Source organism: Cryptotermes secundus, unplaced genomic scaffold (genome assembly GCF_002891405.2).
Source record: "Cryptotermes secundus unplaced genomic scaffold, Csec_1.0 scaffold499, whole genome shotgun sequence".
Classification (NCBI taxonomy): Eukaryota; Metazoa; Arthropoda; class Insecta; order Blattodea; family Kalotermitidae; genus Cryptotermes; species Cryptotermes secundus.
Window position 1 is genome coordinate 1,256,685 of NW_019738354.1, and position 22,645 is coordinate 1,279,329.

At 37.8% G+C, this 22,645-nt stretch overlaps 2 protein-coding genes across 7 annotated transcripts; both read right to left on the bottom strand.

Moving 5' to 3' along the window:
• Nucleotides 1-214: 214 nt before the first annotated feature.
• Nucleotides 215-9,333, bottom strand: LOC111870811. 2 transcript variants are annotated; one of them, XM_023863369.2, is made up of 5 exons: nucleotides 9,105-9,333; nucleotides 5,494-5,680; nucleotides 3,726-3,808; nucleotides 2,503-2,641; nucleotides 215-1,160 (listed from the first exon to the last, which is right to left on the bottom strand). In XM_023863369.2, exons 1-5 carry the CDS (start codon nucleotides 9,168-9,170, stop codon nucleotides 997-999), a joined length of 639 nt encoding a protein of 212 aa, XP_023719137.1. In that variant the 5' UTR covers nucleotides 9,171-9,333; the 3' UTR covers nucleotides 215-996. The 2 variants fall into 2 exon arrangements, with proteins under 2 accessions (XP_023719137.1, XP_023719138.1); XM_023863370.2 differs by lacking the exon at nucleotides 9,105-9,333 and adding an exon at nucleotides 7,940-8,158.
• A 1,765-nt stretch (nucleotides 9,334-11,098) lies between these two features.
• Nucleotides 11,099-18,159, bottom strand: LOC111870803. 5 transcript variants are annotated; one of them, XM_033754003.1, is made up of 5 exons: nucleotides 18,010-18,159; nucleotides 15,920-16,055; nucleotides 13,835-13,917; nucleotides 12,059-12,190; nucleotides 11,099-11,519 (listed from the first exon to the last, which is right to left on the bottom strand). In XM_033754003.1, exons 1-5 carry the CDS (start codon nucleotides 18,142-18,144, stop codon nucleotides 11,370-11,372), a joined length of 636 nt encoding a protein of 211 aa, XP_033609894.1. In that variant the 5' UTR covers nucleotides 18,145-18,159; the 3' UTR covers nucleotides 11,099-11,369. The 5 variants fall into 5 exon arrangements, with proteins under 5 accessions (XP_033609894.1, XP_033609895.1, XP_033609896.1 ...); XM_033754004.1 differs by having other exon boundaries at nucleotides 12,049-12,190; XM_033754005.1 differs by having other exon boundaries at nucleotides 11,993-12,190.
• Nucleotides 18,160-22,645: the final 4,486 nt, after the last annotated feature.

Sequence of the window (22,645 nt, forward strand, 5' to 3'; positions counted from 1 at the left end):
AGAGCCCAAAAACCCAGTAATTCTGAGCATTATACACCATCAACAGACCCCTTTAGAATATAATTATATGTTTCCTTCTTTCTATACCATATTAGAAATTGTCAAGTTAAACATTTTAATTATTTTAGCAATTGTATTGTAAGCATATGGGTAAAGGTACAGCTACTGACGTTAAATATGTTTATTAAAACTATTTTTTCTTACAATGTACAATAATAAAAAAATTATTAAATGCTCAAATCTTACATACTAAATACTCCAATAGCATTGCGAAAATTTCTCATATTATCCTGCTGTGTGGGAACAATTCATGTTAACATGTAACATAATGGTATTTAAACCTCAAGTACAAAAGTCATACTCTTTTAACAGTAATTAAAAATTAGTTATTTTTTCTTAGTCATAATGAGTTTTATTTACTGTTTCTCCCAGCAAAATAATACAAGAGTTACAGACACAAAGTACAAGGATTTTTCAAAGTAATAAATTATTTAGAAGTGTTCTATTTCGATATTTGTTCTTGTTTATAAATAACTGATGACAGAATTGACTGGGCATTTCCTGACATTACACTTTAGTTTATTGGTCTTCTATTCACATTTGTTTTTAAAGCACAATTTTTCATGTAAAATAATATTCTGGGTAGAGTAAGATTAGTACAAAAATAACTGCATATGAAGTAAGTTCTGCAGCTATAAATGTCACTGACTTCTTAGTAAAATACACATATTTGCTGTAGAAAGTAAAATTTTGTAACTATGTTATTGACAGAAATCAGACAAATCAAGGAATGAACCTGACTTGAATTCCTATGAATAAAGTAGAACTTATATCAAAGATCAGTAATAATATTAGAGATTATATACTGCATACAATCTGATTCACGTACAGAAAGAAATCAAGATTCATTTACTTTATTTTAGGATTCAGACGTAAACCATAATTGTCACAGTTGATATATAACTCCTGGTCGCTCAACTGAGAATGTGTGGCTTTTTAAGGAGGAATGTCACAGTTCACGTGTGTCAACTGAGAAGGATCAAATTTATGAAGATTATCTGCTTCCGCCACAATACGAGTGTATGAAGTATCATGCGAGTCTTGCCTTATCCATCTTTGTACCGTTTGATATACAGTACACCAGAAGATTAGAGTAACAACTGTAAGTAGACAAAAATTATAGTTAGCCTTCCCTTTTCTCATTATACTAATAGATAACTCTATAATGCGCTGGTATATTTATATATCACTGTCAGAAGATCACATCCAATCCTTTGAAATTTTTCACTTTGATATAATATTGCAAAAATTATAAATTTTGAAGCATGAGATCTCAGCAACAGGAAACTATTAAATGGCATACTGTATGATTCTCACTGACATACCACTGTGATGATGGTAAGGAATCCATAATCACCATTCAGTTTTTAAATGAGGTATGTATTGCACTACTGTATGGTATAAATATTGTATTTGTAAAATTACAAGAAAATTATTTTGTTATTTGATCAAATTGCAGAATGTGAGATGGGCAGAATATATAATCCATAAGGGAGAAAAGAGATGTACACATTTTAGTCGCAGAACCTAAAGAGAAAGAATCATGTAGAAGACATGAACATAGAGAGAATAATAATAATAATAAAATGGATCTTAAAGAAGAAGGGTGTGTGAATGTGGACTGAATTCAGGGTGCAGCAGGATAGGGTCCAGTGTTTGGCTCTTAAGAACACTCATGATGAAACGTCAAATTTCATAAAAGACAGGGAATACTTTGACTGAGTGATTACCGGCTTCTCAGTATGACTCTGCTCTATAGAATTAATGTTTTGTTTTTAGCCTACCCTGAAGATCCACTGCAATAGACAGAGATGCTTAGAGGCTGTTGGTGCAGGAGGCCAAGGCCCACAAAGGGCTGTAGAGCCAGTTGGTTAGGTTAGTGGTTATTAGCCAACTTTTATGATTTATTAATTCATATTATGTGTTAAACAGACAGGCAAATATATTTAACATGGAAAATATTTACTACATTTTTATTTTTCAAAATGCTAGCAAGAACAATTTTGACATCTCAGATTCAGGTTGGAGAAAACTGCGAAATAAGGAGAATAGTAATTTCTGTTATTAGGTTTGATTATATCAAGGAGGATGAGATTTACAAGGTCATGCAGCATAAACAGGAAAGATGGAAATTCTATACAGAGTTTTATTGGGAAAACCAGAAATGAATAAACCACTTGTAACATGTAAGTGTATATGTAACAGTAATAATAATATTGATCTGAAAGGAATGAGGTGGAATGGTGTGAACTGAACTTGTATTTATCAGAATAAGGATCAGCAGTGGGCTCTTATAGACAGGATAATGTGCCTTTTGTGTAATGTAACAGCTGGAGAATTTCTTGACTAACTAAACATTTTCCTGTTAATATTTCAACAGGTTTTATGCTAGTAATATGTATTGCTTTATGTTGGGTGATGTGTTTCTCAATAAAATATTACCGAAGTTAAATAATGCTGTGGCGAGGACCTGATTTTCTGGTTTATCCTCCATCAGGATGTAGTGTATAAAACCAATAAACTGTATCGATAAATTAATTGTCTTGCATATGAACCATGGTACAGCACACCACAGCTTCTCCTGCAGAGTAACACAGAGAGATTATTTATGATACATCACATAAATACCTCCTTCATTCCCTTCTGTATTCTGTATTTCAACTGCATTATTAGTGGAATGGGAATTGAGAATAATCTGTGCTTCTATAACAGATTTTTTTTATTGCTAGTGGGGTGGGACTAAGTCCCTTGTACTGCGGCCACTTCTGGCCTATTGTACCAGCCCCAGATGATAGGTGAGGGTGATTGTGGAGCAATTGGTGGAATGAAGATTGGCAAGGGAAACCGAAGTACTCGGAGGAAACCTGCTCCAGCACCATTTTGTCCACCACAAATCCCTCTTGACTAGACCCGGGATTGAACCCGGGCTGCCGCAATGGGAAGCCAGCGACTAACCGCTTGAGCTATGGCACGGCCCTATAACAGTTATACACTTATTCCAAATTGCAGTGCTTGCTTTTTATGTTTCTGAGTTAAATAATATCAAATGTTTGATGACTGGGAAGTCATATTCTAGCAGGATGTTGTAGCTGGAGATTAAAAATCTGATGTCTTCCAACCTGAAGGTTGAAGCAGCAGGTTCCTCGAGTACCTTAGCATTCATTTATCCAACACCACAGTATCATATCCCAGAAGACTGAAATTTTTGTACTCATCATCATAAGAAGTTCAGATTTCACATGTATTATTAAGATACCATGAAGATGATAATGAATATTTATTTATGGCAATTTATTTCCCTCATAAAATATTGGTCACTTATGAAAGTGTATGGACTGCAGCTTATAGTCATCAGTCTTAGTGTTCATTTCCATGCATTCATAATAGTAATTCTCAATTTTCATTCCTGCACGTTCAGAACAGTTAATCTCACTTTTCACTCCCATGCATTCAGAATAATTGTCTCAGTTGTAAATTATTTTCCTTTTATTTTTATGACACTGGAGGCATGTCATAATATGATCCATAAACTCATATAATATCCCTTATTATAACTAGGTTATTCCAAAACACAAAACTACTAGTTAATTTGACAGTCACAGTGGATCTACAGTTCATCACATTCCATTCTACATGATAACTTCAGTCTACAACAATCTTCTTACCACTAAGGTCCCCCAGACAAGCAGAGCATTGGCCACAATTTCCACGCACGAATATATATAGCAGATAAGCACAAAAGGATAGACTGGAACATACAGAAATCAGTTTATATTTTTGTACAAGTTAATATGATGGAATATAATAAAAATTAGTCAGTACCAATTCTACATGTGACAATTAACAAATACGTTTATGTGCCCCTGTGCAGTTTATAATTCTGTTTGGTTAAGTAAAATTACAACAAACGTTACAAGAGTAGCCAAGGCTAATGTTTAAAATGTTATGCTGTTATCCAGCCACAGTCTGTTTCTGACCTCAGATTTAGCTTAAACTTACATCATTATACTGTAATATAATCAAGGCTTCTGGGGAGTCCTAATAGCTAGAAGGATGCCATATATATATAATGTAAGGATATAGACTAGATTCAGCTGATTCACAACAGGACTCTTGTGAACACAGTCATTCTTCTGGTTCTATAAAGGGTGGGGAATTTCTTGACCAGCTAAGTGACTATCAGCTTCCCAAAAGTCGCTCTACTATACAGAGTTGCTTGAAAGAAAGGCTTTATCTTATTAACCTGTGAAAGAAATGTTAATATATCATTTTTAAAAATGTATCAATTACTGCTAACTATCCATGAGATGCAGAGCCCATCTTGAGAAACCAATAGCAGCTGAGCTAGTCCAGAAATTCCAACTCTTTTGTGCTACCTGAAAATCCATTGCCATGTTTACAAAAGTCCATCGATGAACAGTCTAATGAGTCTCACAAATACAGTGACTGTCATATATGTTCTTCTGATACTGGGAAGGGCATAGCATTTCATATTTCATAATATTCTATTTCAGAATCATGTTGTAGTGATGTATTAATCTACACATTCACTACTGTCTTTAATGCAATTCTCTTCACAATCTCTCTTTAACTTAAAATAACTTTAAAATTACGATCAACTGCTACATGTTTTGGCCTTACTTGGCCATCCTTAGTTAGCTGTTCACTTTCTGAAACCACTACACTGCACTAACTCTTAAGTTAAAATGTTTTATTATTATTGCATTTTTGTCATTCACGCTAAAATACATTTTCTTGCACAGTTTTCTTCATGCTGCATCCATGTTTTTGCTTTGTTTTATTTAGTCGTATGAATATCGGCGTTGTGCTGTTTTTGTTATTTTTATGTGCCCCATTAGTCAGTGCAAGCACATAAAAGTAACAACAATAACATCACGCCGATATTCATAGGGTTAAGAAAAACAATGCACAAACACGGACGCCGCAAGAAGACAATAGAGCAAGAAAAGATAAAGAGTTTTATTCTCAAAATGTTTATTTTAGCATGAATGACAAAAATGCAATAACACTGAAATAGAGTGTAGCTGCTTCAGAAAGTGAACATTTGCCTGAGGATGGCCAAGTAAGGACGAAACATATAGTAGTCGATGGTGATTTTAATGCTATTTTGAATTAAGGGGAGCCTGTGAACAGAGTTGCACTGAAGATGGAAGTGAATATGTAAAGTTTCATCTTTCAGTTTGTCATAGCTGGGAGACTCCTCTAGCGACTTCATTATGAAAGAATTTGTGACTAAACTTAACAAATACTATTAATAAGTTATTATATTCTAAAGCATGAACAAATAAATCACATCATACAAATCACTTCCGGAATTTCAAGACAGATCTGGAAGCAATGCAATATTTCATCACAATATATACTCGTATTTTCAACTCTCTCTCAGTTCTCTAAAGCAATTCATACACTTACGTGGCTTGAGTCTGGAGGAAGTGTATTTATAATTATCTGTATTTACTACTGCATTTGAATCTCTTTCATTATGATTTATGTCAAACTCGTCAATATCAATTCCCAAAAATATGAAAATTTTTCCGCGCCCTTTTTCTTCATCTTTTAATTCCATTGTTAATATTGTCATCACAACTATTGAAACAGCCTGTAAGGAAAACACAGCATTAAGTAGCAACAATTTAATTTACCGGTTCAATTTACTACTGTCCGACTAAATCCTGGAGTCGGATGGTGGCAAATAATGGGGAAACTACAATCGAAACAGCCATAATTGCTTGTAGGTAAAGTGTAGAAAGCTACCACCTTCCTTCAGTGGGGCATCTGAGTGTGTTCGGGGGGCCGTCTGACAACTAAATAGTAGTAATTACCTTTTCTTCCTTTTTCTGTGGCTCTACAGCTCTTTGGACCTCAGTCTGTTCTTCAGTTTCTAAATCCTATACACCGTCGCCAGGACTCCTTGGACGGGGGATCAGTCCGTCACAAGGCCGCTGCCTACACGTGGCAACACAGACAGAATAAACGCACATACATATCCCCGCCTTGAATGGGATTCGAACGAACGATCCCAGTGTTCGAGGGGACGAAGACCGTTCATGCCTTAGACCGCGCGGCGGCCACTGTGATCGGCTACAGTAATTAATTAACGAACCAAACTATAACGTATGCTATAAAAATGTTTCTGATGAATATTTTTTTTCCTTGGCACTACAGCCCCAGTGGGTCTAGGCCTACTTCCATGAACTTCTCCGTTCACTTCGGTTTTTCTAGATCTTACACGTTCGGTAGGACTCCTTGGGCGGGTGATCAGCTCGTCGCAAGGCCTCTACCTGTACACAAACACAGAAAAACGCACACAAACATCCATTCCCTGAGTGGGATTCGAACCCATGATCCCAGCTTCCGAGCGAGAGAAGACAGTGCAGATGAAGATTACGGCTTCAAATTATATATTTTTGTTTCATTTTCTTCATATGTCATGGAATTTTCAAGATATTAAAATCCAGTACTGAAGTAAAGTAAAAGTTAAAAATAAGTTTGTCCGTGTACGTACTTAAAGCACTAGAGGCCACGCGGTAGCGTAGTTTGTTGAGACACTATGCTACAAGCAGGAAGGTCGCAGATTAGATTCCCGATGAGGTTACTGAATTTTTCAACTGACCTAAGCGTTTCAGTCCCACTATGGCCTTGGATTCGATTAAGCCTTCAACAGAAATGAGTACCAGGAATCCTTCTGGGGGTAAAGGGCGACCGGCGAGTAAGGTAGACAATCTCACCACCATCTGTGAGCCGACTGTCTAGAAAACGTAGGAGCCTTGACGCATCACAACCCTATGGGTCTCCATGGCCTATTCCAGGGATAGCTTTACTTTTTTTTATGCTTTGAACACCACACAATTAACACATATGGAGAGTGGAAGTACAGCTCCACATATTCTTAATCTCGGAACTAGTTAGACGTGAGTGGCCAGCTTCACGCTCCAGTCACTTTAATCTCGGAGAAAAATCCCCGGTACCCATTAGAAAGCAGGCTGGGTGATCTCCAAGACCTATCTGGATGCAGTGGTGAACCGAAAAATCGCTGTTTGTGCCGGGAATCGAACCCCTTTCCATGTCTTCGAGCCCATAACCAGGCCTTTATGCTGACTTAGCTATCCCGTCTCTATCCGATATTAATGCGACATTCATATAAACGACAATTAACTTGAGGTATTTACGTGAAAAATACTTGACAGTATTGTAAGGTCCTCAATAAAAACCCATTACTATTTCATTTAATGGTGCGTCCTTATCTGCATAGATTATATAGCATGGAAGGAGAGGTTGAATGAGAATGGTTAATATTTAAATAAATGAAAGGAAGAAATCGTGGCATATTTTTTTAGACACTCTCCCAGCATTTATATGAAACAATTGAGACAAACACAGAAATCAGTCATGAGCGTCATGAGTAGTTTCACGGAGCAAATGAAGAAAATCTCAGTTAGGGCAACTGGCTTCCGGGTCATGATCAAATTCTTGATCTCTTTTTATCTTAGCAAGGGTGATAAAGGGCCGCGCCATAGCTCAAGCAGTTAGTCGCCGGCTTCCCACCGCGGCGGCCCGGTTTCGATCCTGGGTCTCGTCAAGTGGGATTTGTGGTAGACAAAGTGGCGCTGGAGCAGGTTTCCTCCGAGTGCTTCGGTTTCCCCTGCCAATCTTCATTCCACCAATTGCTCCACAATCACCCTCACCTATCATCTGGGGCTGGTACAATAGGCCAGAAGTGGCCGCAGTACAAGGGACTAACCCCCACCCCACTAGCATTAAGGGCGATAAACACGTGAGGCTCAATCCCTCGATCCAGACAGTTATAACGTATTCCACACAAACAGATACAGATGTATATATATATATAATTACCCACCATTCCGTACAAAGCAGTAAGCCTCGTAATCAATCGCAATGAAAAGTACCCAAAATACATCTTAAAAATTATCACAGAGTTTCTGTTTACGACTGCACAATTTGATAGAAGAGACACACCGAAACCGCACCATGAATGCAATAGGCTACATCCATAACGCTCGCTTAAATACCGAACTCAGCGTCCGCGTACACATTAAGACCTTCCAGTGTACGCGTAATCAGTTGCCATGGAACTACGAATTAGAAGACTGAATTATGCATGGCGAGGAGGGAAAGGAGGGGTCGTTGCTCCGTCGTACTCTGCCCCGTCTGAGTACAAGAGAAATTGTTTTTCTTAGAACTATCAGTAATTTTGTAAACATAAATCCAGTTTATACAGTCACGTGATATTTTTATACAGGACTAACACATCGCTCTTCAGTGTGGAATTTCGAAATTTTATACAAAAGTACATAATTGAGCAGCACGTAAATTTGCTAATCATTCTGTACTGAACATGACCTCTGATGAGATGTAAACAATTTTAAATTTGGGGGGTGAAATGTGGCTGATAATTATAGTTGGAAAATTCGTGGTTAGTTGAGTGATTCAATTTCTGAAGTAGAACAAGGGACCTCAAAATCCGTAGCCATGTGAACATTGTCACATGTTCCTTTTCTCGTGAACTAGCATGGAGATTAAGAATGACGAACTGCTGTAGATACGCAACGGAACTATTGTTTACGAGTATGATTTATTTAACTATGCTTTCAGTAAACCAGATAATATATAGCACGTCGGATTATTTAATGATTACTAAGTACTCGTAATGAATCGCCGATCACAGTGGCTGTGCGGTCTAGGGCATGAGCAGTCTTCGTCTACTCGAACATTTGGATCGTGGGTTCGAATCCCACTCGAGGCATGGATGTCTGTGTGCGTTTATTCTGTGTGCAGGTAGCGGCCTTGCGACGAGCTGATCTCCCGTCCAATGCGTCCTACCGACTGTGTATGGATTAAGAAATTGAAAAACCGCCAAGGTCTGCAAGGGCTGTAGAGCCACAGACAGACAGATAGATAGATAGATAGATAGAAATAATTAATTGGAAAAGACGTGGAAGAATATAATTAGTGGCTTGAATACAAGATAAGCATTAAATATAGTCGAAAACTTTTGTACTCACCATTTCAAATACACAAATAAACCGCGTAAGATATGTATTAGAACATAGGAAATTCCTCATACACATTGTCAGAAGTTTTATCTATACGGTTAATTCAACTTCCTGAGCTTAGAGCAGAGGCAAAGGATAGAAATTGCAAGGAACAATATCTGCAATAGCGCTTACACAAAACACAGGTCAGGATCGCACAGCCCAACCACTTCACGATTTAGTGCACAAATGCAAATGATTCCAGTTCATGTGTGTTGGCCGGACTACGGCAAACCTGGAGCGACTTTACGAACTACGTATGTAAATATACAGATCCTCTGCAATCGTTTCGTTTTGGGCGTGGGCAAATAGACGTCTCCGTTCCTACAAGCGAAGATTTATAATTTTAAAATTTTCAACTGTTTTATTGCTAAAAAATTAATCGGAAAATTATGATACTGAATGCACTTTTGAGTATCGATGTTGTACGTATATTAGTGCTGAGGTTATGCAGCGAGAAATAAGAGAACTTAGACTGATTCGAATGAAAAGCAAAGAGATATTAAGCAACGGGGGGAAAAAAACGACAGGTGTGCTTATTTCAGCAGCAATAGCGCAATACTATTAACCTCCTATCCCTTTTTCTTCATCCTATTTAAGAAAGACACGGCTGTGGCATAATTTATGTTGCTATACTTATATTCAATGGAAGAAAAATTGAAGAAAACATAAATAATACGAAAGCCGATATCGAACTGAAAGTTTTGAGGCAGAGGATGTTATCTTAATTTCGTATGTGGAGAATGCATACTTGCGAATGTTTCTTTTTTAATTTACACTTTCGAACATTTCAATTTCAAAATACATGATTTACAGTTTTCTTATTTTGCAGAACTATGTCCTTTCGGAAATGACATTTAGCTGAAAATCAGTTATGTTGGGGTAAACAGTTCTAACATATCAAAGCACAAGCTGTTATCGTCGCCTCTGGGAAGAAAAGAGGCCCTTATCCTATTCTCCATTAAGTAATATCAAACGTTCAATTTAGATGTATCTCGGTACCTCTGATAATTTTCAAGAGTCCCATACGATGTGCCGATTGAGTTTCCCTAACTGAGGAAAAGTAGCCTCTTCAGAAATCAAGATGTTTAGAAAGAAGGCGGGATCCTTGTCCAGCCGATGTTACGTGTCATTTCCACATTTCCGTCGATGTTGCATGTTACCTCTCATCATCTCCTGGACAGTCTGCACTTTGTGCTCTGACAGCTGTAGCCGTCTGCGACACAGTATGTGCTAACTGCAGCTCCCTGGACGCCCGAAGGATATATCTACTCCGGTTTCCCCCAAAATCATGGCGGATTCTTTCGAAATTCTCACCGGAAACAGTCTCACCCACACCTCCAAATTGTTTGTGTACATTTCTTGTGGCCGAAAACAGTTAATACAGTCCTTGATTGGGTTCCTTATTTTGAGCCTCACCTCTGTACATACATTATGTTCGCCGTAACGAAGGACTTCTTGTCCGCATAACACACAAAAGTCTGCGCTTGCCGATGGGAGGATATTTTATCGTTAGCGACTGCAACGCCGAACAGCAGACAGCAGGAACTTCGAAATCACGTAATGAAATCCTTTGCGTTTCTCTTCCTGATGCCAAAAATTGAACTTCCCCAAAGTTACGGCCTGAATTGGGAAGGGTTTGACAGTCACGCCATATAAATATTCAGCCTCTTAGTAGGCATCTCAGTACACACGAAATTTCAGTCTCAAGATGCTTGTATATATCTTGCGTATCTCTTATGAAGCATACTTTCTTAATTTAATAGTACTCATTTTTTTCCATATTTTATGAATATAAAATGGTAGGGTGTCATAAATGGTGAATTAGTAGGCTGATAGGAAATGTTATAGATATCAGTTCAAAGGATAACCTCAGTTTTACACATTGGGTTACTCAAATGAGCCATTACTAAAATGACTCTCAAGGTTTACGATTCTAAACACAGGTTATAACAACAGACGTACAAGTTCAAAAGGCCAAACAAATTATAATGACATATTTCTTTATAGGTAATACAACAGTATTTTATATAAAAGTATAGATATTAAGACATACTTCTTTGAAAATACACTATTAATTATATTCATTGTGTATCTGTTAACTATAGGTGTAACGGTATAGAGCCTTATTCATAATTGCATTCTAATCTTCCGAACTTTGTAATAATCTTGTCTTTGTTCATGTGCTTAACGGAAGACTTGTACTGGTTCACTGATTACAGTTGCTACTGGTAGTTATGGAGGATCAGGTAAATTGTCTGTGGAAATGGACACTTCAGTCGATTTGGTCTTCGACACCACGTGGAATATCTTCTTCATCTTCGCGTTCTCTGCTCCATTCCTCCTGGGCGCGGAACACAATATACCACAAGTACGTAGTAACGACTAGAACATTAAACAAACCGAAATTTAGTTGTAAGCTCTGAGGTTTTCACGGCGGTGACTATGAATAATGTCGTCTTCTTGGATGTGGCACCGTGTAGATATTGTATAAACCGACGTTTCGGAGAAATATATCGCTTACATCTTCAGGGTATAAGGGTAGATTTTTTCTTCTACCCTGAAGATGAAGGTGATATATTTCTCCGAAACGTCGGTTTATACAATATCTATACGCGCCACATCCCAGAAGACGGCATTCTTCGAAATTTAGTTCATTTCGTGTTTCCTGTATTACATTTACTTAGATGTGAGGAAAGAACTGGTTGTTTAACAGCGAAAATTTTGGTTAATGATCATTAATATAAAATTTACTCCAAAAATTTTTAGATACCTACCATTTAATTAAGATTTTTTTTCAGTGAAAAATTATCTCACTACCAAATTTTAGAGCTATAAGAATTGGTTAAAATTCGTACATATTTATTTTCATCCTTATATTGCATTTATTCGTAATGTCAGAGCTTTATGTTACCAATATTCACAAGGGCTGCAGTGGTAAACCATCTGTCCATCTCATTCTTTTTGTGCTTGGCATAATACACAAATACCACCATTTGCATCAGTAAGCTTGCTGTCTCGCACAGGAGCCACGGAAATGCGTACAGCCTGTTCTTCTGCACATAAATACGTAGAAATAACTTAATTATGAAAGCGACAAGGGTCACCAGCAGAGAACACACACAAATATAATAATTATAATTAACTTTCAATACAAATACAATAATTGAAGAAAGCCATCTTCTGGAATGTGGCGCCGTGTCGATATTGTGTAAACCGGCGTTTCGGAGGAACATATCGCCTCCACCTTCAGGGTAGAAGAAAAAAGAAAACCCGCGAGCGAGGAACCAGCGTGAGCAGGTGTCTGTCAGTACCTGCTGAAGATGGAGGCGATACGTTCCTCCAAAACGTCGGTTAACACAATATCTACACGGCGCCACATCCCAGAAGACGGCTTTCTTCATAGTCACCGCCGTGAAAACCTCAAATCTTACAAATACAGTAATTGTTATATTTATTATGGGACATCAGAATACAGTTACTAAATGTAGCCCTTTCTTGCTTTAAGTGATAACTGTGGTATGCAGATATGTATCTTATTGCTTTGTTGACTTTAAGTACCAAATATTAATCTCTCCTTTTCTTATCATCATATATTTCACTATATTAGCGGTTTTAATATAATAAGAAAACTTTCTGAATGATTGAATCGAGACAATGAAGCAGTTTCGATTATTCTCCAGTTTGCCCGGGTTCAAGTCTTGGGGATTCAAAACTGTAAGAAGATAACAGCTGAATGTTTTATATTTAACAGACTTGTTAACATTTTATGAACGTTCATTCAATATACACATATGTTACAAATAAATCCAAGGCTGAAACACGTAGATTATTATAACTGAAGATTCTTAATTGAAAATCTACTTTCAAATTTATTGGTTTTAAGAAAAACGTGATTTATAATTACAGCTATATGCTAAGAATATGTGTTTATACCTGTTTTAAATACAGTTCTCTATTAAAGCATAATAGTTTGTTGTGATATTCCTGAAGCATTAAATATCATTAATGTGTTCATACGAGGGAGAGTCAGTAAATAGGTCACAAATTGAAATAAACGTAAAACATATGATATTCGGACCTGGAAAGAACATTTATTTCTCGACATTTCCACCACCAACCCTGAAACAATTGTCCGATCCCTTCAACAGTGCGTCGAAACCTGCAGCATAGAAGTTTTTTGACTGTTGTCTCAGTCACTTCCGCTCTTGGTCATCTACGACTTTCGAATGTTCTTGAGAGAATTTCTCAACCAAATTTTGAACCGCTTTACGCGAAAAACACTTCCCATCGCAAAGAGAAAACATTTCTTTAAGGATATCCTTTATGTTGAGCCATTTTGTCTATAAAAAACGCACTACAGAACTGTGCTTTTCGGTAGTATACTCCTCATGCACATTCGAAATTTTGACTACTGAAACAAGCCTCTAAATATGTGCATGCGCGTCTGCTACTTAGACTGTCATGAATCTAGACTGTGGTGCTACCGTGTGATACGTATATAAAACCTATTGCGTCCATTACAGATGTTTTACTTCCATTTGTGGCCTATTTACTGACTCTCCTTCGTCTTTAGAAAATATTCGACAATATTTCCATTTACGTAGTTTTTTTTTCCTTGCTATACTGAGAATAGTTGTAACCACATGACTCAGATCTTGTCCAAATTTTAATATGACAGTATGACACAGTCCTCTTACCACTATTGTGCCCCAGATGAGCAGAATATTTGCGATTATTTGTGCAAGTATAAAAAAGCAGCAAATAATTATGAAGTCCTTTGCTGGAACATAGAAATTCAACACAATTATTGAGAATATAAAAAAATTATATTTTGGTTTTTCAATTGCTCAGGTAAAGCTAGAATGCCATCGTCGTTGTCGTCGTTTTGTTGTCGTCAGATTAAAATTTCAATAGCTGATGCTGTAGCTAGTTGGATATTCTGCCACCTTCTTCCCAGAGACAGACTCCAAATGGAACACCTTGTTGAACTATGTAAATGATATGCACTATGGAACTCAACTGCTAAAATAGAAAAGAATGCCGTCACAGACCGAACATTCCAATACTACACATTCATATGCATGTTACTCAAAGCACAATGGACTATAATGACGTGGAACATCGTAAGAAATGGCCAAAATCTACTCCCTCCCTCCAATTTTATTTATATTTGAAGGAACAAAGTATTTTTACCTCACGCTTATCTGATTATATAAAAATTATTCGCATTTTCAGTTCTGATTTTATTTAGTGAAATATCAGACACGGGTCGTTATGATGATCTGTGCTGGCTCGACATTACTTTATGCTTAGAAGTATATCGCAGACAGAGTGCTTTTGTGTGTGCGGGGAAAGGAAACTTATAGACTTTCACTCATTTACTTAGCACGATAAATGTAACGGTTTGTGATGAAGGTCTTTTGTTAAACTGAATCTTGTATTGAGCATTTTCCATGGTCACATTTTAGTTAAGAAAACAAGTTTTCGGGAGATGGTTCTGCTTCCGTCTACAACTAATAGAATGAAATCTATTCTGTTGAGTTGAGTTCATTAGATAGAAGTAACCTCCATAGCTCAAGCGGTTAGTCGCTGCCTTCCCATCGCGACGGCCCGGGTTCGATCCCGGGTCTAGTCAAGTGGAATTTGTGGTGGACAAAGTGGCGCTGGAGCAGGTTTCCTCCGAGTACTTCGGTTTCCCCTGCCAATCTTCATTCCACCATTTGCTCCACAATCACCCTCGCCTATCATCCGAGGCTGGTACAATAGGCCAGAAGTGGCCGCAGTACAAGGGACTTAGTCCCACCCCACTAGCAATAAAAAAAACCTCAATCTGTTGAAAGCAACATTAATTCTAGACAGAAACAAAAACAGACGACGTAAAATGTCCGATATATATGAGAGCTTATTTACCAATTGCTTCTAGCCAGATGTAATCATGGATATATTGTAGAAATGCAATTACTTTCCTTCGGAAACTAAGTCTCGTCTATTTCTAATGAGTGTTAAGAATAACTCTGGAAATTTCGTGATTTCGGCGTTCTAAAATATATAAGAAATTCCATTTCAGAGTATTACTTCAGTAGTGTGCCTCTTCATACATCAATCGCCTTGTTCTGGCTTATTTTCAATACATAATTCGTCAATTTCTCACATATGTGACGTAGTTTAATCGTAATCCTGCAGAGGTGCATATGCTCAGAGAAATGACATGTCAATGCTTCTAAACATGAACTGTTTAATGAACGTATTATTATTATTATTATTATTATTATTATTATTATTATTATTATTGCTCTACAGCCTTTTGTTTGGCCTTAGCCGCTTTTTCAGTTTCTGGATCCTATACACAGTCTGTAGGACTCATGAACGGGGGCTCAGCCCGTCGCAAGGCCTATACCTACACACAGAACAACATAAACACAGAATAAACACGCACAGATACCCATGCCTCGAGTGAGATTCCAGCGTTCGAGCGAACGAAAACAGTTCATGCCTTACACCGCGCGGCCACTGTGATCGACTTAATGAAGGTATAGGTTTCCGAAATTCTCTTGCCATTCTTCGTATCATTAAGAAGAGGGAGAGATATATATGCACACAAAAAATTGTTATTCTCATATCTGCAGTTTTATGAAAGATAAATACAAATGTTAACCCTGATAGAAAAGGTTAAAATTATACTGAGCTCTATTATTTTCTAGGGAAATACTCTCTAAAACATGAATACGTTCAACAATGTGTGACATGCGGTGTGAAACACAGAACTCATTTTGTAAACTTACATGCTGATCTTCCTTTAGTATCTTCATAAGTGCCGAATTTGTCCATACCAACTCCTAATATTGTAAAGATTTCGACGTGTCCATCATTTTGAATAAGCTCTGATATAAGTTGTGACATTACAATCCCTGAAATAATCTGTAAGAGACACATATTCTTCAGTAATGTATCTTGCTAATAAGGATACAAGGCTTTATGGCTATCTAAATGGCTGAATGAATATAAGAGGACTGCATGTTTGACTGTGTTTAAGGAATCTTCACCTGTGTTCGCGACCACACTATTTAACAGTCTTCATTCAAACTTGGTAGGATATCATGATACAACAATGAGTACGGTCTTCTTGGTTCTAACGCCTTGTAGTTCGGAGACAGCACATTTCATAGGAATATATAGTCCAGAACTAAGACAAGCAGGTAACCAGTAGAAGCTAGCGGCAAGCTTGGTTCTGCTTGCTGCCTACAATTCTTTTACTTCATCTTCGACACTGAAGATGGAGATGATATTTTCTTCGAAACATCGGGATCTCTCTGAATTACTCGGCGTTACAACCCACAATACCGCACACTTCACAGTTGCCACCGTGAGGCCCTCATGTAGAAGATGGTATAAGGGATGTTCCCTGGACATTGTCCACTGCCCGAAAATTGAGGTTGCGAAGGTTAGCGGACCATCGGCCTTAAGATAAAAAATAATAAAGAAAATGTAAAATGGAGAAAGATACCAGCTCGGTTTGTCCGTTAAACAGGGTTAACCACAGTTGCTACTCGCGTATCCATACTAATCGGTATGACAGATCTACACCAAATTTTGTGGAGAAACTTTGGTTTGATCTAGTGTGGACATTTTTAAGAATAATTTTACATCATTCGTCTAAATATATATATATATATATCTTCAGGAGCTCAGTAGATATAGCGATGTGCTACGGGCTGGGCGACCGGGGTTCATTTGTCGGTAGTGACAAAGAGATTTTCTCTTCTCCACAGCGTTAAGACCGGCTCTGGCCTCCTATCTAATTGGTACCGGGGGCTCTCTCCCCAGTGGTAATACGGCCATGGAGTGAAGCTGACTGCTCACCACCACCTAGTGCCAAGGTGGAGCTAAACCTCCACTCCCACATATCCTTTCGTGGCGTGGTGTTTAATTAAACACAGGAACAACTTTGCCTTCTACCATGTGTATTTTACGTCTTTCGACAGTTTTGGCTAAACTTAATATATAAGGCACTTACATGAATATTACCACCTGTAAATTACATTTACCTTAATTCATTTCAAGGATATCTTCACTCTGGTACCTAATTAACCTTTGCGTATATGTTCTAAAGCATTTCAGAGAATTTTATGAAATTTCGTAAACGGTACTTCTTTATATTTAATATTCCATGTGTAAGTTGTGTCAACATTAATTAGTTTTAAAAATCATTATGGGTCACAATGGAGCTTACGTGTACCTATATACATATCCAAATATGTATATGTATATGTATATCCAAAAGATTTTCATTTCGATTTTATAAAATTATGTCTACCTGGGAGTTTCATATGCTTTGATGCGTTTTATGTAGACCCTATCTCGGTAAGCATTCACCTGAGAGATATCTGTTAAATAAACATTATAGGTATGCATAAGAAACATTTTCTTTTTCTTGTACAAATTTTACATGAAACTACTTCATTACAAGATAATCACTAATTATTAATTAAATCTATTAACATTCGTCGCCGAAACATTGTTTGGGTGTTGACAGGAACCAGACGATTTTTGAGACCAAAATGCACATCTTAAATCCAATTCCAAGGCTTTTATCGTTGATATGTAATACATGAATAAGCAGCAGGACTTTATAATAACACATTCTTTCGTTTCAAGAATATATTTTATGTTAAACGTACTCACCAATCCTACCACACCGACAATCCTTGCACCGATTGTAATTTCTAAAAAACATATTTCCTCCCTACACATCGCAATTTATGTTCCTAAAAATTGCGCAAATTTACTGAAAGTAAGTGACGTTAACAATAAGAGATCTGTTGTGTAAATATGTCAACACTAAATCGTTATAACCACCACACCATACACCCACCATCAAATGCCCTTCACGTTTCGTAGCACAAATGCAAATGATTTCGTAAGCGTCGTGTCCCTCACAGGAAGAATATGAAATCGAGAGGCAAGCTTTCTTTCGCTGCAAACTTAGTGCTACAATGTTTACTGTCATTGCCTTTAAACAGATCCGAGTGGGTACGTAAAAATTACGTTCCTTTATCTAAATATTATTCCTTTCCTTTGCGAAATACAGTCTACATATACAGGGTGTTTCATGACTTTAGGGCATAACTGCAGGAGGCGATTTTCTACGTCTTTGTGATCAAAAAAGTTCATATAAACATGTGTCCGATTTTGGACGGTTACGGAGTTATGACCGTTTTAAACTCAGAATAGAAGGTAACGATTACTGACAATAAACGGAACAAAATAATAAACCAGCATAATACATGATACATTTAAAGTATGAATGTAAAGTTAACTTCGTGAAATTACCTTTAATTTGAATTTATTGGTGCTTAAAGCTGATTTTCGAAAATGCCACCGCCGGCCGCAACACAGGCTGCCGCTCGGTTGTGAACCGCGCCGGACATACCAACCCACCACGCCTTAGGTACCTCTCAAGTGTCGAGATAACGAGAACGCTCTGTCTGTAGCTGGCTAAAAATAGCGACCTGCCAGTTGACAGACGCGGTTCACACGGGGGCGTGTACGGGAATGAAAAAACGGTCATAACTCCGTAACCGTCCAAAATCGGACACATGTTTATATGAACTATTTTGATCACAAAACCTAGGAAATCACCTCCTGCAGTTATGCCCGAAAGTCGTGAAATACCCTGTATATATATATATCTGCACACTAAACATACCAGGACCTTTTCCCTTGAATCTTTTTTTTCTCTGAAGTATGACTATAATCACAGAGAATGAAGAAGCCGAGGCTATCCTGTTTGTTGACAAGAAGGTAATATACTCTTAAACACCCTGTCGGACTGGTTTGGGATCTGTATTTTATAGTTACATTCCGTTCCTCCTTTGAACCAGCTTTTCTTCTATGCCCCATTCGATAGGATTAATGCATGATTTAACTGGCGTGTGATCTTGGATCGCTCAAACGCAAGGATCCAGGGTTCCAATCTTGTCACGTCTGTACGCATATTTCTATGCAGTGTTGTCATGTTTAAACAGAGGTCTTGCAATTGTTCGAGATTTCGTTCAAAGAGTCCTGGGAAGTATCTAAATTTTCGACTGCACCGGAATTCTAAATTAGAGAGGGTCAGAAATGTCACATTAGTTTAACTACTATTGCGTTCGAGTGGGTATCACTAACTGTTTCATATTCAGGAGGTCCTTATTTCAAAACTGATGCCGTTGTTAACGATCCTAACAAGCCTTGCCGAGTGGACCCGATTGGACTCCACCCCCCCACTAAGCGAATTAAAAAAAAAGTTACAGATTCTTTGTAAGAGAGCAAGAATTTGATCGTAAACGTGTGCCGAGAGAACGTTTACTATGTCCTCTCCCAGCAACGAATTAAACGGAACACATTTAAAAGAATTCGTTTATAAAGAACTGGCTAAATTAAGATGTCGTTGAAAGGTGTGAGAATACAAGATTAACACATTGGGTCCAATGTGAAGGGCCAGAATTCTGGAGGTCGCTAATTAATATATTAATTTACAAATTATTCTAAATGTCCAAATATCGTTTTGAGGAGTTCAGACATCATAATTTCTCCCAAAGCACGTGTTCATACTCCCATCATATATCCTGACATCAATACTCTGGAAAACCGAGAGGGGTAATGACCACTACATCTTCATGCTGCGGTTATGATTAATATGCCTAAGCAAAATAAGGTTTTACTCCCTTTCGATGGCTTATTAAAGCTAATAGTGGGTCAGTTTAACTTAAGGACATTTAGACGTGTTCCACAGACCCCACTAATTTCTGTGTTCTTCTACTCAGATGGCTCCCCGTGAGGTAGCGGCAACTTCTTCGGCTCTGGTGATATGTGTGTTATCTAATCAAAATATTGCAGGCGGTTTCATATTATACTGAAAGTGCTTAACCAAATGTTGTCCCTTTTTGCGGTCTTCGGACAAGGTGTATGAAATGAACGCATAAAGGACAGATCATGTTGGTTTTACCTAATTTTATGTCGGAAGTCAGCATTAAAATTTATATATGGAGTCTAATTTTAACCCACATTTCTTCAAAATCGCCCATAACTTACAAACTGCATTATTTTTCTGAAAACTAATTGGTTCATCACACAGAATGTACACAGATCTCACCAGGACCTAAACATTTTATTTGAAAGTGTTTTTGATATAGTGAATATGCAACAAAGTAGAAGCGTTGAATGGCAAGGAATGAAAGAAAATGGCAAAGCTACACAGACTGTGTAGAACTGTAGGGTTGCAAGACAATGAGGTTCCTACATTTTCTAGACAATCGACTCATAGATGGCGGTGGGGTTGTCAGCCTCACGTGCTGGCCACATTTTACCCCCAGGAATATTCCTGGTACTCATTTCTGTTAGAGGCTGAGTCGACCCCAGGGCCATATTGCGGCTGGAAGGATTAGATAAAATGCAATGACCTCATCAGAAATCAAATCAGAGATCTTCTGGCTTGTAGCTTAGTGCCTCAATCAACTACACTATTGCGTGCCCCTGAGCTAAAGGTGCTGTGAATAGATAGTTTTATAGTTATTAAAAAAATCTGTCCCAGGTACAAAGGTCTCCCATACAGATAAATAGATTAATTCATTACAATTGGTTTTTATTTGAGGCTTATGGCTTTAAAAATGCAATAAATACAATTTATTTTCTATAACATGGAATTTCAGTAACTGAAAGGCCTTTAAAACTCAGGCCAGCACCTAGTATACTGTGGGTTCAAATTCCACCTCTTAACATTAAATTAATCTCAGAATACTGGGGTTTTGGGACTTTGTCATCACTAAAATAAAAGTAAGTCAATTAAGCAGGTCTGGATAGCCAAACATATAGGACATGAGACTAGATAGCTAATTTTGAGGGTGAGATGACAGATCTGCCTACTCCCTGTAATGTGTGGGGTGATACGGAAGACAAGTGTTTTTTCTGACCATATTTTGCCAGAAAAAAAATAATGAGGAATCCAAAATTGATTTCAGTAGTAACTCTCTGTTGTTTCTTTTCAGTTCATTCGTTTACCATTCTTGTTGTTGCATGCAAATCACATGTGTAGAATTATGAAGGGCAGTTTCCATCACTCACACATCCATAAAGTTTTCCTGTGAAGCTAGTGGTAAAGAAGGATATTGTACAATACACACAGTTACGTATATGCATATTGTAACAAAGCAAGGAACAGGAATAAAAATTTAAAATAATTTGAAATTCTTGCAAATTCATATATTTGAAGTATACTACTCTTATTTCATCACCTTATTTCTTAATTCCAGGTTATAAAAGCACTTAGTGGGAGAAGAGGAATGCATATAAGATACTGGTGGGAAAGAAACCACTATGAAGACCAGGACATAGGTGGGTTACAATATTAAAACAGATCTTAGAGATATATGATGGGATGGTATGGACTGGATCGATCTGGCTCAGGATAGAGGCTAGTGGAGGGCTTTTGTGAACACTGTAATGAACCTTCAGATTCCATAAAATGCTGGGAAGTTCTTGAGTAGCTGCACAATTGGTGGCTTCTCAAGAAGGGCTCAACTCCATGAAGTTAGTTTAGTTAAATGCATTTAGTTTCTTAAGGCATAAGGGCTATATTCATTCATTCATCAGTAATCTGTCAAGACGACAGATCCACAGTCTCTTCCAAAACAGTTCCTCCACTTGATGCGATCTAGAGCTTTCTCCTTCAAATGAAACATCTCGCATACATGGTATCTCTGGTTTTGGAAAGAGACTATCCAGGAAAAGTGATAATGTGGTAGTTTTTCCATTTGCTTTCCACATCGCAGTACAATAGGCGTTCAAACCACTCTGGTCACGCCTGTTGCTATACGAACTTGAACCATCTCGAGCATTATTTACTCTGTGCTTCAAGTCGCTGCTGATGACGCTGCTTCCGGCATCAGTTTTTGGTGTCTCTCTTCGTCTGATGCCTACCCTTTGACCTGTCCAGCAAGGGAGGCCCTGCCAGTAGCTACGCTACCGCTGGTATAGCTCTCAGGGTCCTTGGCATACTCAAACCCCCTCACCACGATTAGGTGGAGCCACCTACGAGGGGCTATATATCCATGACTAAACTGAGTAAAAGTGAACGGAGAAGTTGATGGACGTAGGCCTAGGCCCACTGGGGCTGTAGTGCCAAATAAAAAAAATAACCGAGTAAAATCACATCAGAAATTAGAAATGTGCAATTTTCACTTGTACGTGTACTTAAAGTTAGGTCTTTATTGTAGGATTTGAGGTTCTCATATCAGTGATTACAAAGAGTTTTATCTTCGGGGATGTAACGTCATATATTCTGTTAAAAGTCGGTGGACATTTTGGAACATGTAGCCTTCATCTGCAGGCAGGCAGCAAGTAGCACTTTGCTTACTGCCTGCTTCATGCTTGTTTCTTGCTTGGCATACTCTTCAATACTGAAAGTGGAGGTGACATGTTCCTCTAAATCGTCAGTTAACATTTAATGAACTACAAGGCATGATATTCCT